At 57.2% G+C, this 17643-nt stretch overlaps 1 protein-coding gene across 1 annotated transcript; it reads right to left on the bottom strand.

Moving 5' to 3' along the window:
• Positions 1-4891: 4891 nt before the first annotated feature.
• YJU2 (YJU2 splicing factor homolog) lies at positions 4892-17063 on the bottom strand. Its single transcript, XM_075545085.1, has 8 exons — positions 16942-17063; positions 15123-15223; positions 11830-11974; positions 10165-10299; positions 9900-10081; positions 8405-8543; positions 7672-7813; positions 4892-7465 (listed from the first exon to the last, which is right to left on the bottom strand). Exons 1-8 carry the CDS (start codon positions 16963-16965, stop codon positions 7359-7361), a joined length of 975 nt encoding a protein of 324 aa, XP_075401200.1. The 5' UTR covers positions 16966-17063; the 3' UTR covers positions 4892-7358.
• Positions 17064-17643: the final 580 nt, after the last annotated feature.

The following is a 17643-nucleotide window of genomic DNA, read 5'->3' as shown; positions in this document are numbered from 1 at the left end:
TGGGGCGCGTGTCCTTCCTAAACCTGGTCACTGTCCGAGGGGGACCCGCATCCCGGCTTCCTGGGCCCCTTCCCAGGCCAAAGGCCCCCAGTGGAGGAGGTGGAAAAAGAAGAGGGAGGGAAGAGGGGGGAGATCAGGTGCGCTGGGCTGAGCTAGGATCAGGGAAAAGAGGGGCGAGAAGGGGGGCGGGCGGAGGAGAGGGAGGCAGAGGAGAAGGAGGAAGGACAGGGAGGCGGGGCAAAAGCCACCTTAGCTGGGGACCGGTGGGGAGGGGGGGCGCCCCGCAGGGCTCCAGAGCCGACGGAGCGCGGGGTCGTCTCGCCAGGGCACTGGGCACCGCGGAGGTGCTCAGAGTTGGCGCTCGCTGCTCAGCCTCCCGGCGTCTGCGTGCGGCTTCGTGATCCCTTCCAGGGGTCCCCCTGGCCCCTCTGTTCAGGCGGGACGCCTAGGTCCTCCGCGCGGAGGGAAGATTTCCCCCGGGGCGCCGGGCGCTGTGCAAAGTTGGGTGGCGGGGAGCGCGGCCCCCCGGGGCCCAGCCTCTGTAGCGCTCCTCTGCGCTGCGGGTGGCGGGGAGCCCCCAGCCCGCCGCCCCCGGCCCGCCGCCGTGAGCCGGCACAAAGGGAAATAAAACCCTCCGCCAGCACCCCCTCACGTTTGTTTTCAGAGACACTTTCGCTGTCGCTGCCGGCGCGCGCGCGCGCGGCCAGGAGGGGGCACTTTGGGGAGGGGGCACGCAGGCGGATGCCCCAGTCCCAGTGGGCAGCGTCCGGTCCCGGGCGGCAACGTCAAAGCTCTCCCGCCTCCCCCTCCCTCCGCGATGTCTCCCCCGCCCTCCCCGTGATAGAGACCTTCAGCTGCGCTGTGGGGTGGTGGGGGTGGGGGGCTGCGGCTCGCCCAGGGAAGCGGGGTGGGGGCCGGAGGCCGCGGCAGCTGGACGCTGACCCGGAGGAGCTAGGGTGAGGGAAGGGAGCGCAGAGTGCGGGCGGAGGGCAAGGTCGTGGGTTGACATTGAGGAGGAGGGCTGGGGGCTGCTGGGTGGGGGCAGAAGGAGGAGCAGAGGAAAATGAGGGGGTAGTGGGGCGGGAGATCCGAGGTTGGACTGGACACAGAGGATGGGGCTGGAATTGACCGCTATTGAGATGAGAGTTGACGTTGAACCAGGATCTGGCGTCTGAAGTGCTCCGAGACTGGGGGTGGGGGTGTGCTTTGGAGACTGGTTCCAAGTGACATTGACAGAATTGACATGGACGCCACTGGGGGAGAGGAGGGAGGGGCAGGTGGATGGATCTGATTTCCTCTCCTGCAAGATGTCTGTCTCTGCCCACCCACCACCCCAGGGGACGAATTGCAGGATCAGGGGCGGCAGCTGGTCAGGGGAAGAAGAGATGGTATCTGATGGCTTGTGGCCTCAGCATCTGTCCCTTTATGACTTCTGGAGGCAGGAGGGGGGCTGGGGTGGGGGGAGAGGACAGGAGGGAGGGGGGGCTGGCTGGTCCCTGGCCCTATCGCAGCTGCATCAGTGTGTGTGTATGTGTGGGGGGAATGGATAGGGGGGTGAGATAGCAAAAAAGGCAGCTGACCAATTCCAGAGCGAAAATCTCTTCTTTCACTGTAAGAGACTTGTTCTGCGCCCCTCCACCCCCACCTCCCCACCCCTGCACACAGGGTTGGAGTTAAGAGAGGGTGATTAGGAAGAACAGGATCCCCCAAATGTCTTCTTCCATCTGGTAGGGAGGGGGACAGGTCTGGAAAACAACACCACTTATAAATCATGGTGCTTCTGTCCCCCCAGGGTTCGGGGGCTGGGCCTGTTGTGGTGCCTGACATCTCAGGTTTCTGCATGTGAGAAAGGGGAAGCTATGCATTGGGCTATGATCTGCAAGGTCGGCAGTTCAAAGCCACCAGCAGCTCTGGTGGAGAAAGACTGGGTTTTCTGTTCCTGTGAACAGTGAGAGAGGATCCAGGAGTGACTCCAAGGCTGTGAGACTGGAGAAGCAGCTGCCCTGGAGGGAGGCACAGCGGTTAAACCCTGGACAGCTAACCACAGGGGTTGTTATTGGAAACCACCTGCCACTCCCGGAGCAGAAGGTGAAGCTGTGTTCTTCCATGAAGATCTACAATCTGGGCCAGTTCTACCCTGTCCTATAGGGGCGTTATGAGTGGGCACTGACTGGGTGGCAGTGAGAGCGTTTGTGTTTGCTTACTGCGCCAGTGAGGAGCTCTGGGGGGGCGGGGGGGGGGAGGTTGCAAACGCAAGGGCTCTGGAGGAGACAGCGATCAGCCAGGGAAGAACCCCTATGGGAGCTGTTGCACCCTGCCACGCGGGTTCGCTTTGAATGGGAACCGACTCCGTGCCATCACCAGCCCCCCGTGGCGACCAGTGGACGCAAGGGCTCAAGGAAGGATCAGGCGCCTTTGTGCAGATGGGGAAACTGAGGCCCAGAGCGGGGGCGGGGCTTGCAGAGCTCCTTACTGACCCGTGCACTGTCCTGCGCCTGTAGCTGGGCTGGGGGCGGCGTCCAAGGCCCCACAAACCTTTTTTTTTTTTTGTGGATCATATGGGTGGGTCTCTCCGTCCCTCCATTAGTAGGCCCATTTTCCAGATGGAGAAATCGAGGCAAGGCTCTGGGCAACTGCAGGGGTGTCCGGACGCCCCTCCTCCCACTTCCCGGGCTTGGGCAGCGCAGTCCTGGTCGGACACGAACCTGTTGGATTCGCTTCTCACTCCACCCAGTGCCTCCCCTGCCAACCCCGCCCGACAGGGATGCGTCCCGCCCCCGGGGCCGCCAGGGAGCACACGCGTAATTGTCCTGTTTTCTGTCAGCCGCCAGGCAATTCCCGGGCTCAGCGATGAGCTGTTGACAGATCTCATCAAGCCCGGGTCCCGTCCCCAGTCGGATAAATACTCGCTGGCGCGCGCGGCTGCGGTATAAATATTTGAAAGATCCTTCTAATTACAGGCTGTGGTCGGAATAGCAAGTGAGGCCCCGAGGCGGAATCAAACGGGCGTTTGACTTCCCGGTGCTTTTGAGCTGCCTTCTGCTGGGGTTGGGCCCCCTCCAGGGGGAGCGGCGCAGAGGGGCTGCGGAACGGCTCCGGAAGCCAGGCTGGGCCGAGGTGACCTTGAGCCAGATTTATCACCCCTTGGGCCTCGCCTTTCGCGTGCGTGGGGGCTGGCGGGGACTTTACTGTGCAGACAAAGGCTGGCTGGGTGTCCTTCCCGCTGAGCCTGAGGGTCAGGGTACTGGGGGTTCTCCCAGGGGGTGGTCCCTTGTAAGTTGGTTGACTTTTTCTAGACATTAGGTCTTGGAAGGACTTGTCATCAGGACCCAGCCGCCCTCTGCAGGGGCCTAGCAGCCAAGAGTTGTTCTGTCTCTCCTTTTTCTTCCAACACTGGCCCTCACTTTAAATTTTTTTAAAAATTATTTATTAATTTAAAAATATTTCTAAGCTTTATTGGTTTTAGACCATTTTATTGGGGGCTCTTTCAACATATTTGTACATACGTTGCCATAATTCTTCCCTAGACATTTACTTCCCATTGAGCCCTTGGGATCAGCTCCCCTCCCCCCCCACACTTTTTGTTTATTCCCTTCTTTCGTCTTTAAGGAGCCCAGGTGTTGCCATGGTTAAGCCTTGAGCACTCACCACAAATTCGGTGTTTCAAACCTCCCCCACCCCGGTTTTGGGAGAAAGGTGAGGCTGTCTGTTCCTGTATTGGGTTCTACTCTGTCCTCAAGGTCCCTGTGCCAGAGTTTGGGGTTCCTTCTTTCTTAAATGGATATCTAATTTCCCTAACCATAAAGAATAATAATTATGTGTTTGGATTATGGAGCTGGTGAATACTGACTGTACCACAGACTGTCACTGTGGGGCAGCCAAGAAGAGCAAGGCTCTCAGGGAGATGGATTGGCACTGTGGTTGCAGCGGTGGGCTCAAGCATGGGACCGGAGGGTGGCGCAGGACTGAGCAGTGTCTCTCTGGGTTGCACGTCTGCATCAGGTCCCGATGAGTCAGACCCTACTCGATAGCCCCTAACAACCATCAGAATCCTAAGAAAGGTGCACTGATGGTGTAGTCAGTGACAGGGAAGGTCGGGGATTGAACCCACTCGCTGCTTGGGGGAAGGAAGCTGAGGCTGTCTGCTCCTTCGGCGATTCAGTCTCAGAAACCCGCAGGGTTAGTTCTACTGCCACACAGGCTTGCCCCGAGTTGGTATGGACCCCACAGCAGGGGGCCTGAGTGTCTTCCAACCTTGTGCAACCTTGGCCATTATCTGGCTGGCTGCAGGTGACCCTCAACACCCACTCAGAAAAAGCACCCGCCGGGCCCTGGAAAGCACTGGCTCTGTGCGGTATGTGGATTCAGATGCTGTGGCCTCAGTGGGAGTGGAACATCACAACCCACTTCCTGCCAGGTTGGCTCCATCGTGTGCATGGGAGTGCAAGAAACTAACACTGATGGAACTGTGACCAAGACTAGATTCCCCAAGTTATGGCAGGGAATCTGGAAAGCTAATATTCCACCGTAGGAAAGACACCACTTTGGTAAATTAAAGTCCAAGCACATGATCCTGCTTTAACCGTCGCTCCCAGATTCTCCCTTCAGAGCTGTGCTGCCTTAAAGCGAGAGCATAGCTGATTCTGTCTCCCTGTAGATCTCCTCCTGCCAAGGCACCCCTCCCCCGCCCCCTCCGCTCATGCCTTCCCCAATACAGGTATTGTCTCCTCACCTGAGCTCAGGCACATTCCACCCACCTTGCAATGTTTGTAACTCCAGAGTATGCATGACCAATTGCTACCTAAACAAAAGCTCCTTCCGGCGATCCCACTCTCCTCCTATACCTCCACATGGACCATCGAGAGGCTGAGGTGAGCATGTTACTATGAAGCATGTCTGACGCCTTTATTTTACTTTCTCCTCTTCTCTATGATTTACTATAATCTTTATGTATTATAGCTGCACAGTTGCACCTACTGGACCTGTGATGATCTGTTAGCGCAGCAGTTCCCAACCTGTGGGTCGGGACCCTTTTGGGGGTTGAACGCCCCTTTCACAGGAGTCACCCAGTTTGTAACAGTAGCAAACTTAACAGTGATGAAAGGGTCGCAGCATGAGGCAGGTGGGGACCGCTGTTAGGGGCTAGCTCCTCTCAGACTCGCTGTGCTAGTTGCCCGCGGGTGGGCGTGTGGCTCATTCCCACCTTCTGACTGGACAGGCGGCCACAAGCATGTGTGTATTTCCATTTCTCGGGGCTAGCCACCAGGGAAGGGCACTGCTGCTGTTTAGGCTGCATCAACCCACTTTCCAGAGACCCGGAGAAGGCACCTGTCCAGGGTCACACAGCAGGTGTGCTCGAGCCAGGCTGGGGGCCTTGACTCCTGTCCCCGGTCAACCACCACATTGTGTGGCTGCTGGTCGAATGCCGGATCCATACGGGCTGCCTCGCTGCCTCCTACAGCTTCCCAAGCTGATGTGGCCAACCAGCCCTTCTCAGCTTAAAAAAAGACTCCGCACAGCTTGGCAAGTAGTTTTTTGTACTATAGCCTGTCATGCAGGATGGAGTGTAGGTACCTGCTTGTTCAGCCCACCTTCCCATATCCACCCCCATCATCCCAGGGCCCTCCAGGGGGATGGTACCATCCACTTTGGGAGACATATTAGGAGTGCCCCAATTTCTAAGTATGGGAGACCGGAGAAGCTGGGGTACCAGGGCGGGCTGGTGTGGGTCAGTGGTAACCCCAATAGGGCCCGAGAACTCCCAGTCTGGTGGGGAAGCAGTCTTGTGTCTACCCAGAAGCTTCTGTCCTTAGAAGCCCTGAGCAGCCTCAACTCCCAAAACGTGTTCGTGCCCTCATAAGGCCGGTCTGATGGGGAGACCTGGACTTGGACGCCTACCCTGATAGCGGGGGCACGGCCGGCTCTCAGCAGCCCCTGGTCTGATGGGGGGCACATGGGCTTATGTTCACAGATGCCCAGTGAGGTGGGTGGGACAAGGCTGGTCTTCAAGGCCCTTCACCGGACGGGAGTGATGTGGCCAGCCTCCCAGGGCCCCAGCCAGATGGGGGACACATGGCCCTGCCCTCTAGGCCCACAGGCAGTGGGAGTTGCAGAGAAGCAAGGGCGTTCTGGCATCCTCCCTCCCCAAACGTGTTGTAAATCCTACTCTTGGCCTAAGGTAGCAGTTGCTGAGGGCCCCCCTGGGCTGGGGCCGGCTGCGGAGTGGAGGAGGCAGGATCAGTGTGGGAGGCCCTGGGATGTGAGCGGGGCACAGTCAGCAAGTGGACCCAGGTGCTGGCAGGTCACCCTGAGCAGCAGACAAAGACCAGGCCAGAGAGCTGGAGTGCCAGGGAGGGAGCTGGGGCACTAACTGGGGGCCTGGCCCTCACTGTGGAAAAGACACGTGACTGCTCCCAGAGTGGAGAGCTGGCTCAGAGGCACTCTCCCAACCCCAAAGGCTGGGGAAGCTGGGGCTCCCAAGGCTCCAGGAGGTGGGTTTCCCTTTGTGAGACTCAGGCAGGAGGGGTGAATCCCACCCCCATCCCCATGCCAGTGTGCTGGCAGTCAGGTTGACTGAGATGGGAAGGGGAAGGAAAGGGGGAGAGAGAGAGAGAGAGAGAGAGAGAGAGAGAGAGAGAGAGAGAGAGCAGGAGGGAGAGTTTTGAGTGCTGGTAGGATGGGCGCTGAAGCTTGCTGACAGTCAGGGGCCCCTGGGGAGATGCTGACTTTGGATAAGGCCAGACAGCTGGAGGACAAGATGACAGGAGAGGGGGCCAGAGGCGCAGAGACTGTCAGCAGTGAAGAGGGGGGTGAAGGGGTGGGGAAGGGGGAGTAAGGGCTACCCAGCATGTGGCTGTCCCCGTGCCCCCTCCCTCAGAGCGGGGGCTCCTTGGGGGCCCAGGGCACTTGGCTCTCAGGGCTCAGGGCAGGCTCTGCAGGGAGGAAGTGAAAGGCATCCTGGGGCAGGGGTCCAGGGTAGCTCTCTCACAGAGGGGTCAGCACCCAGGGCCGATGCTGGCGCTTCCAGACTGGCCTCTCGGAGGGGGGAAAGGCCTGGGGACTGGCCACTGACGAGAGGTGAGCAAGCCCCACAGGGCCCTGGGCCTGAGCACGTGCCACCCTGGGGTGGGGTGAGTGCAGAACTGGGCAGTGGGCAGTGCCTCTGGTGTACACCGGACTGCAGGAGCCAAGGCCACATGGATGGCAGTCAACAGCGGCGACAGGGACGTGGCATCGAGTCCCTTTACTTAGTACGATTCATGTCCACTTCTGCTCGGACGCCTGCTCCACAGGGCAGCAACCTGCACTGCTGTCCGGTCCTGTTCACAGCCCGCCAGCTGGACACCTGCTGCAGCCGCTCAGTCACTGCCCCCGTCGCTGTCGGAGTAGGCTGCCAGCAGGCTCAGCGAGGAGGCACCTGGCGTCTGGGGTGCAGGGTTGGCCCCCTGGCTGCTCTGTGCAGCATCTGGGGGGGGGGAGTAGGGAGGGCATGACTGGCTGGGTGGCTTTTAAGTATTGGTCACTTAAAATAAATAAAAAGAAAGGATGCAAAGCAAGCTCCATCCCTCCTCCCCTGCTCCAGGGAGCAGTCCCAGGGGGTCTCCCAGCATCTGTACGGGGGCTCAGCAGCGGAGCTCCTTCATGGGTGGCCAGGCGGTGGGAGGGGCTCACCGGGGACGGGTGCCCTCAGGCCCTGCTGGCTGCTGTTGTTCGCAGTCTTCTTCACGACCACCAGGTCCGCCAGCTGAGTCCTGCCACCCAGGCTGCCCACACTCCGCTCCCAGCTCTCCACCCTCCTCTTGGCCTTCGGGGGCTGTGGAGTAATGGGGGACACAGGGGTGGGATCCCCAGGTCCAACTTCATCTCTGGTCTCCGAACAGAAGGGTCTCTGCAGTGCCCCCCCTCTGAGCTCCCCTTGAACTCTCCTCTCCACACTGGGCTTGGCACTCAGACATCTGGCCACCTGTCTCCTCCTAACACGCTGATGGGGCACACCTGTCCCCCACCCTCCTCAAAGACTTGGTTTGATGGGATCTGGGGCCCCTCCCTCCCATCACAACCCTGGTCCGGTTGGAGTGCTTCCTGGAGTGTGGCCTGCGACCTTTCATCTTCCACAAACAGCAGCCAAACCCTCTGCCCTATCCACGACTGGAAACGCCCCCAGGGCAGAGGAGGACTAACTGCCCATGCTGCCAATCTTCAGGGGGTGGAGGGGGGGTGCAGAAAGCCCATCTTCTTCCTGTGGGGTTACTGGTGGGGTCAAACTGCTGACCCCCCACAAGGAGTCTGAGGCTTGATCCCGGTGCCACCAGGGCCCCACATTTGGCCTGGGGCACTGGGCCTGTCTGCACTTGGATCGTCCTGGCCTCAGTCACCTCCTGCCGGAGCTGGGCAGCCTGCTCACCTCGTACAGGATGGCGGTGGGCCGGGGCCGGGCAGTGGGCCGGGGTGGGGCGGTGGGCCGGGGCGGGGCAGGGGCAGCCTCATCCTCTGAGTCCGAGTCATCCAACAGGCGCCGCGTCCTTGCTTCCTCCAGCAGGACCCTGCAGATGGACCCTAGGCTGAGGACAGGCCCTGCAGGGGACGGCCCACCTTGCCCCACCACACCCCAGTGCAACCCGGGTCCTACAGATCCCACTTTTCTTCCAAGATCTCCTTGTCTGCAGAGAGCAGCTCAAGGACATGGGGCTCGGCCAGGCTGGGGCTCCTTGGCCTTGCCTAACTCCCACCTGCCATATGTTCAGGCCAGACACCTGGGCTGTGGCGAGGTGCCCAGGGCATGGCCACATAGCACTGGGGAACCTGACTCAGACGCCAGGTGTCCATGCAGAGGGGACTCCTGGATAGAATGCGCCCCTCCCAAACACACACTGCTGAGGCCCTCCCCCAACCCTGGCCAACTGGGCCCTGCTTGGAAAAGGGGTTTTCTCTCCTCACGCTCACGAAGTCCCTTAGGGCAGGGGTGGGGGAGCAGGGGGGCTCCTACATGGGATCCCTCTCAAGGCGCAAAAGGAGCAGGGCAGACTCAGGGGTACACATGGGGGATGGACGCCAGGGGTCACCAGCAGACACAAGGAACTCAGGAGAGGTTCGGGGACGGAATCGGCTCAGCCAAGATCCTGCCTTGGGCTCCCAGCCCCCAGCATTGAGGAGAAACGGCTCTAGTCTCCTCGGGTCTTGAAAGCGTGTGAGCAGCTATCTAAGGTGCAACCATTGGTCTCTCCCGTGAGAAGGAAAGAAGAGTGAGGGAGGCGGACAGGCAGGGAGCAACAAGTTCACAGACTGATGGGCCAAGTGGATACCAGTCTCCACGACCCTGCGACCAGAGGAGATGGTGCCTGGCTCCCCCTACCCACTGCTCCGACAAGGGTGCCATTAGAAGGGAGGTCCTGGATCCCTCACCAGCCTGTTATTGAATCCATTCCAACCCACAGTGAGCCTGTGGGGCAGGACAGAACCGCCCGCGTGGGTCTGAGGCTGAAACTTCACAGGAATACAGAGGCTTCCCGCGCTCCTGCAGAGCAGCCAGCGGGTTCAAACTGCTGCCCTTGTGGCTAGCAGCTCAGTGCACCCCTGCTATGATTCTAGGAGGACCCGGACAGAGCGCACACACAGGACTCGGGGAGAGCAGGAGCCAGCACGGCCCTTCATCACGCTTGAGGTCAGGGGCCACAAGAGACGAGGGCAGCCTTTACCCCAGGACTGCGTTCAGAGGATCAGGCTAGGGGAGGAAGGGAGAGGGACTGAGAGCAGGGAGGTAAAAGCGAGGCGCTGACTGTAAAATGGACGGCCTGCTCTGTCAGCCTCACTCACAGGGAAGCCGTGCCTGCCTCACTCACTAGGAGCCCCGAGTGTGTGGGGTTGGGGGTGGGGAGTGGAGGGAGGGACACCACACTCACGCCAGCTCCCTCTCGTCCTCCTCCTGCTCCTGCCGCTGCCGCTCCTCCTCCGACAGCCGGTGCTGCCGCAGCATGGCCTCGAAGTCCACGTGCGCCTGCCTCTGGTTCAGGTCCTTCAGCTCCTGCAGGTTCTCCAGCACCTCCATCTCCAGCTTGGAGTCCTTGGTGCGGTTCTCCAGCACCTGCGGGCCCAGGCCGGGGCTCAGCATGTGGGCAGCCCCTCTGCAGCCCGGCCCCGCACCCCGGCTTCAGCCGCCTGCCTCACCTTCATGGGGTTGTTGAGCTCCTCGTCTTCCCGCTCCTTCTGCACCCTCTTCTCCTCCTCCTCCAGCAGCTTCTCCGCCTGGAAGTTCCGCGTGGCTCCGTGCTCCATCGTGTAGTCCGTGTTCTCGGGGTCTGTCTGGCAAGGGAAGGGCAAGGTATGGCGGAGGCCTTCTCCAGGACAGCTGTCTGTTCCCATCTCATTGCTCCGGCCGGGAAGGCTCATTCTTCCTCAGCCCCCCCCCCACCCTCCACCTCCTGATCTTGGGCTTGAAGACCCACGCTTGGCCGCTGGCCCTGCCACCCACCTCCCTCTACGCTCACGCTCACCCTCAAGATCTTTGCAAAGAAAACTGGCCGAGACCTTGGAATGTTTTGGGCATGGGCCTCTGGCCCCACCCCCACCCCCTTTTTTAACACCTCCTTCCTTTTCGTGATTAAAAAAAATAACATTTTCTACCCCTGATTGTGTGTCTGCAGTGTGCTCTATTGTGCTTATCAGACACCAAGGACAAATCCCCAGGGACGAGAAGCGGCTTGGTGGCTGGGAAGAGAAGGGCGGGTGGTGAGTGCCGGTGGGGACAAGGAAGCTGGTGGTGCAGTGGGTTAAGTGCCCTGCCACAGGAGAAAGGCGAGGCCCCCGGGAGCTGCCCCGTGCTGTGCTGCAGGGTCCCAGTTCACACCCACCAGCCGCTCCAGAGCAGAAGGCTGAGGCTGTCTGCCCCGTTAACACTTTTACTGACCATGGACTGTACCACTGTCCAGGCCACTGGAGAACCAGACAGGGTCGCTTTCAAAAGTCCAAAAGCCCTGGCAGTGGCATAGGGTTGCTTTGGGTTGGAATTGGCAAGGTGGCAGTAGGTATGGAGTTGGGATAATTGATGGATCCAGGGTTCCTTTTCGGGGTGACCATCATGTTCTAGATTAGGCAGTGGTGATGGTTGTGTCCAGCCTTGTAAAAATACTGCAATTTCGAGTTTCTTAAGATACAAAACAAAAACGTCATTAGCTGCTTCTGCGTCATGGTGACCTCAAGCACCACATTCAGACTGCTCCGTGGGGCTTGCTTGGTGAAGGAAGGTCGCCACACCTTTCTCCCGTGGTGCTATTGCGGGATTTGAAAATTGCCAATCTTTTGGGGAGTAGGTAAGCACCACCTAGGGGTCTCTCGAGCGAGTTCCGATGCCTAGCTACATTTAAGGTGAATTCAGTGTCCACTAGTAAGGAAGCAGAGCTCTGACTTTTACTCCCTGCATAACGTTCCACTGTGGAACCATTTGTTCAGCTGAAAACTCACACCCCATCAAGCAGATTCCAACTGCTTGATAGCAACTGAAAAACAAAGCTCCCTGTCCTGGAGTCGATTTCGACTCACAGCTGCCACATAGGAAAGAGTCGACTGCCATAGCTCTTTACCGCACTAAAAAGCCTCATCTTTCTCCTGTGGAGCAGCCGGTGGTATAGAACTGCTGACCTTGTGGCTAACAGCCCAACATGTCTCCTTTCACAGCGACTAGTCCTGTCTTGTACACTGACTGGGCTGCTTCCAGCTCTCTGCCTTTAAAAGTGACGCCGCAATAGCCCCTCCTCCAATTCTGATCAGAGGCTTTCCCAGTCGCACGAGGATCCGGGGCTGCGGAGGCAGGCCGGGCCTGGCTGTCTGTCCTACCTTGAAGGTGATCTCTGCCAGGCAGCGTGTGCACTTGATGTAGAAGCGGAAGATGGGCAGGCCCAGGTAGACCTCGTTCTGCACCGTCTCTTTGCGCGCATTGAACTTCTTGCCCTTGTAGATGTATTCTCCGCACGTCTTACACCTGGGGGCAGGGGCGGGGCTGTCTCTGCACGCTGGCATGGCACCCCGGGCTCGCTTCCTCCTACCATGACACTCACTTCCCTGCTCTGTTCCCACCAGGCATGGGGAGCCAGCCTGGACCATCCAGAGGGATGGGCTCCTGGCAGTGAGCCATGCTGGAGCAGTCAGGCACCTGCCACCCTGAGCTGTCCCTTGACCCCAGCACGCCTGCCATCAGCCTGTTCCCAGCTTGATCCTGCCTCAGGGCCTTTGTCCTTGCAGTTCCCGCAGTCAGGGAACCTGGGCAGCTCCTCGGGCCTTCTCCGGATCACCTGTTATGTCCCTACTCATCTGCCCTCCCCACCACCACCCACACAGCCCCTCTCTCCCCTGCCTGCTTCACGTCTGGCACAAACCCACTTGAAGGCTTGCTCATCCTCCCCACTCCCCAGTAAACACTGGCCCAGGAGCACAGGGACTCTGTCCTGTCCTCAGCGGGTCCCAGGTGCCCACAGGGAGACCCGGCGGTGCCTGCTGAATAAGCACATGCACGAGCAGCAGAGAGCCAGCAGGGAACACGGGCCAGGCCCCAGCATACCAGCATGCGTCCCTGGGCTGACGTCACCCTGGCTGCTCTTGGGCAGACTCTGCCTCACTGGGACCCTGTGTCCCTGCTCCATGGGGCTGCCAAGGCTGGGGCCTTTCAGAAGCAGATTGCCAGGCCTTTTTCCCCAGGCCATGCTGGTGGGCTTGAACCCCCACCAGCCCTTTGGCTGACCATGGCGTGCTGCCCCCTCTGTGCCAACCAGGGGGGCTCTCCGATGGCTAACAGAGATAGCACCTCACCACACTGTGCCGATTCTGGCTCGCAGGGTCTGGGTTCCCTAGACTGTATCTTTATAGGAGCAGACAGCCTCATCTTTCTCCCGAAGAGCGGCTGGTAGTTTCGAACTGCTGAGCTTTCAGGAATCAGCATGAAATGTAACCCATTATGCCACCAGGGCTCTTACCTAGTGTCAGATGCTCTCTAGTGTGAACAACTAAACCGCGCGGGTTGGAATTGGTAAGATATCGTAATCCTCAAGGTCCCGAAGGAGGGGGAGTGAAGGGGGCTGGGCAGGAGAGGGGAGGGCCCTCTGGGGTGTTCTCGGCAGAGAAGCAGGCTTGGGGAGAGATCAGGCAAAAGCCCTGTTGTGGGGGACAAAACTATGCTTGTTGTCTGAGCGGAAATGTGCGGTTAAGTCAGGATCTTCCTTGCACTCACTGGTCGATCGGGAGCGGAGCCTCAGGGCAGTCCATCACCAGGAGACCAGGAAGGACGGATGGGGCCCAGGCACCATGGTGGAACGCTTGAGCAAGGCCCCAAGGGACCGACCCTGACGTAATAGTTAGCTTGTGTGTCAACATGGCCGGGCCAGAATGGCCAATGCTTTGCAGCTATGACCTAACACAGGTGGTGACCTCTGTGTTGGACAGGGTTCTCTAGAGAGACAAACCAGATTGCTAGTAAATATATATAAATATATTTATAAAGATAGATATATAATTCAAGAAATGAACCATTAAATTATATACAGATAGATAATACAAGAAATTCACAGTTAAATTATAACAGTGAGACACTAGCAGTGAGACACTAGCAGTCCTTTAAGGCTTGAGAGCTGCCAGTTGCCAGTCCCCTTCTGTAGAGAGAGCTGGGCTATATATATCCAGGCAGCAAACAGCAAAGCAGGTCCCCAACTGTCATCAACTGTCAGTCCCCAGCTCCAGAGATGAACATTCCAATCGTGTGGGCTTGAAGGGACCTCACCTTACAGTGACACAGTCCACGGGCTAGGCATCCCACAGGTAGTGTACTCCTTTAAACTGAGGCACAGAACAAGCAAGCCATTTATCCCTCTGCCCTTTAGTTAATCCTACTTGTGTTTATCGGCCAGGTTGGCACAATAAACTACAGCAATCCACCCCTTGCCAACCTGGCACCTGTACGCAATTCTTTACCCATACATACTTATATAATTTCCAGATATTAATGAAATCACACTTATACTTATCATCAATCATCTATCATACATGTAAATGAAAACATAGAGTCAAATTATATCTGATATAGCATACTTAAACAAAGGAAATATATGCAATAATCACATACAAAGAAAATACATTGACAATTACAAGCCTCGCTTTTGCAATTGATCACGTGGTCGTAATTGATAGGTAGAACTGCCTTCTACTGCTACCCATTCTGTATTACCTTTGCCCTCAGCAAGCACCTCATCTGGCTGTGGTTTTTGGCCTGGCGGGGTGACCCAGACCTTCATTCCTGAGGGGTCTGAGTCATTATAAGTCCTGTTAGGATTGGGTTGCTGCAACAATGGGGGCTGCTCTGAGCAGCCAGTTGAAGGCCTGGGGGGAGAGGGGACATGCAACCCGTGTTCTCAGTCAGATCCCTCATACAGTCCAAAGGCTTTTCTAGGGGGTGTGGCCAACTTCTATGTAAGTGGAGACCATAGAGACACTTACTTGCCTTTTTTTCTGGGTCAGGAGCCTGGGCTTGAGCTAGTGGCCTGCTGTACTGCCCCCTCCTATTCCAGGAGCCATTAGCAGCTTGCTATCTGACCTGCCAACCCTGGAGTCATCTGTCTCTGCAGCCCAGGGTTTCCCTTTCAATCCTGGGCTCATCAGCACCCCTTGCTATGAGGTTAGGAAAAGCATCTGGCTTAATATCTGTCCCATAAAGTTGAACTGGAGTGGGTTTGTCGGCTTCTACTATAGTCTGAGCGATTTTCTTGATAATTTTTTCTCTTTATATATAAGTGGAAAAACCGACCCATTGCCACTGGGTCCGTGCTGACTCAGCGACCCTGCAGGAGCAGGTAGAAGGCCCCTGTGGATTTCCACGCCTGGAAATCTTGGAAGAAAGCTGGTGGGTTTGAGCCAATGAGCTCTAGGTTAGCAGGCAAGTGTAATCACTATGCCCCCAGGGTTCCTTCTACAGAAGCCAGGGCAGGGAGGCTTGGAGCAGTCCCAACTAGTGCCCTGTCTGAGCTGTGGATGCTGGAACCACAGGCCACTCACCTCATGTTGACGGGGCCATCAGGTGTACCCCATACTCCAACTACAGGGGCCAGGAGCAGCCCGGACTAGTCACATGCCCGGTGGGGACTCACCTCATGTTGAAGGGGGCCATCAGCCGCACCACATACTGCCGGTCCTTGGGTAGCTTGAGCTTGGGGATCTTCGAGGGGTCGAAGTCTGGTGGGTAGTATTTCTGTAGGGGAAGGACGCACAGGATTAGCAGCCCATGCCTCACCAGAAAGCACCACTAGGACTCCCTGGTGACAGAGCAGTAATAGTTATAGATGAAAAAAAAAATTCACAGCCGTCAAGTCAATTCTGACCCACACTGAGCACACAGGACAGAGTGAGAGCGGCCTCTTTACCAGAGCAGAGCGCCCTCTCTCACCTGCTGAGCGGCTGTTGGGGTCAAAGTGTTGATCGTGGTTAGGTTAGGTGAGCAGCCTAACTTGTAACCATGACGGCACCACGGTTTCTTGTAAGCTACGGAGGATTCGCAAAAAGGAGGAAGCTCTTCAACGTGACGGAGTGACACAGTGACTGCAAAAGGGGGCTCAAACCTAAGGATGGTGAGGACAGCGCAGGACCAGCAGTATTTGTTCTGTTGCTCAGTGGGTCGCTGTGAACTGGAACCAACTAGTCAGCACCTAAGTATCAATGCCTTTGAACGCTGAAAGTACCGTGGTATGTGGGGGGGAGAGCGGGGAGGGAGGGGGAAAAATGAGGAGCTGATGCCAGGGGCTTACATGGAGAGCAAATGTTTTGAGAACGATGAGGGCAATGAAGGTACAAATGTGCTTTACACAATTGCTGTATGTATGGATTGTGGTAAGAGTTGTATGAGCCCCTAATACAACGATTTTTTTTAAAAGAGTACCATGACATGCCAAAGAGACAAACAGATCTGTCTTGGAAGAAGTCTGGCCAGAGTGCTCCTGAGAGGCAAGATGACCAGACTTTGTCTTACATGCTTTGGACATGCTGTCAGGAGATGGCCCTGGTGAAGGACATCATGCTTGGTAAAGCAGAGGGGCAGTGAAACAGAGGAAGGCCCTCGACAAAACGGAGGGACACAGTGGCTGCAACAATGGGCTTATGAAGAGAGACAATTGTGACCATGGCACAGGACCAGGAAGTGTTTCCTGTGTGATGCACAGGGTCGCTATGGGTTGCCACTGAACCAACAGCATTAACTACAAACAACAACAAATTATGGAAAGGAGCTCCACTGGCGGAAAAATTAAGCACTCAGCTCTCCTGAAAGGTGGGGTCATTCGAACTCAACCAGCAGCTTCGTGAGAGACAGGCCTGGCGATTTGCTCTCCAAGAAAACCCAGAGGGGCGTTCTACGTGGGGTCCCGAGTCAGAAGCGACTCCTCAACAAGAGATGCCAAACAAGGGGTCAGTTGCCTGGCCGACTAATTGAACGAAAAGACAGGCAAAAATCTAACTCCCGGGCTCACGATTGGCTGGGCGTGGCTTACAGGAGTCCCTCCCAGAAGGCGAAGGTGTGTCAATATTTTCACAAGAAGCCCCGCCTTCAGGAAGGCGACTGGCGACTTCCCTTCGGCAATCCAATCAGGGACTGCTTAGGTAACCCCGAAGGGTCCGCCTCCAGGCAGTGATTGGGCACGCTGCAGCCCCTGCCGCTACGCAACAGCGCGCCCGACCCCCCTCCCGCGCCCAAGAAAGACGATTGGGAAGAGCAAGGAAGCCCCGCCTTCCAGAGGTGGTTGGGGAAGGGCCTCCCCGGGACAGGTTAAAGGACTGCAGGCTACCGAAAGCCCAGCTGTAGCGAGGCTGCGAGGGGTGTCACCCAGAAAGCCCCACTGAATTAGATGAGCTGTAACTTATTTGTCAATCGCACCGTTGGGGGAAAAAGAAAGAACGTCTTCCCCACCCAGCACTTACGTTCAAAACTTTTCGCTCCGACATCTCGGCCTGTTTCTCGGCTCACAAGCACCAGAGGACGGATCAGGCTTGGTTTTTAATCGCACTTCCACGGGCAGCAGGACACTTCCGGTTACGTACTTCCGCCGATGTACTATTGGCTGTAGCTTGCACCGCCTTCTGTTTCCATTGGCTCTTGTTCCCGCCTCTCAAAGCCCGAGTCCTGCCTTTTGTTGTTCCGGTTTGCCACTTCCATAGCTCCGCACGAAGGTTCCCGGGGAGGTGTCCTCTGTTGTAGAGGTTCCCAGAGGACGCTGTGCCCAATGGGGTTCTTTTTAAAAATTTTTAAGAATCATTTTTATTACGGGATCATGCAACTCTTATCACAATCCATACATACATCAATTGTGTAAAGCACATTTGTACAGTCATTGCCTGCCCTCATCATTCTCAAAACATTTGATCTCCATTAAGCCCCTGGCATCAGCTCCTCCCAGTGGGGTTCCATAACCTTTTTAAACTGTTGACTTGGCTGTGAACCGCGACACTTCCTGCTGTTAATTCTTTCACGTCATGAATATATTTTTTAGGAATCACTTGTGGACGGAGACAATTCCCACGAGCAAAGGAATATCATGGATGCCCCACTCCAGGCCTATTCACGAGGCAGCCATAAATTTAAAGATTATGAACTAAAACCACGGCCGCCGGCTCACTGTGACC

Source organism: Tenrec ecaudatus, chromosome 1 (genome assembly GCF_050624435.1).
Source record: "Tenrec ecaudatus isolate mTenEca1 chromosome 1, mTenEca1.hap1, whole genome shotgun sequence".
In the NCBI taxonomy this organism is placed as follows: domain Eukaryota; kingdom Metazoa; phylum Chordata; class Mammalia; order Afrosoricida; family Tenrecidae; genus Tenrec; species Tenrec ecaudatus.
This window is presented reverse-complemented; position numbering and strand designations above follow the sequence as displayed.

Coding starts and splice junctions, on each gene's coding strand:
- YJU2 (XM_075545085.1), bottom strand. CDS start 16,965: ATGTCGGAGCGAAAAGTTTTGAAC. Junction 10,082..10,164: donor AGCTCAACAACCCCATGAAG/GTGAGGCAGGCG, acceptor CTGGGCCCGCAG/GTGCTGGAGAACCGCACCAA. Junction 8,544..9,899: donor GAGGACGAGAGGGAGCTGGC/GTGAGTGTGGTG, acceptor GTCCATCTGCAG/GGTCCTGCTGGAGGAAGCAA.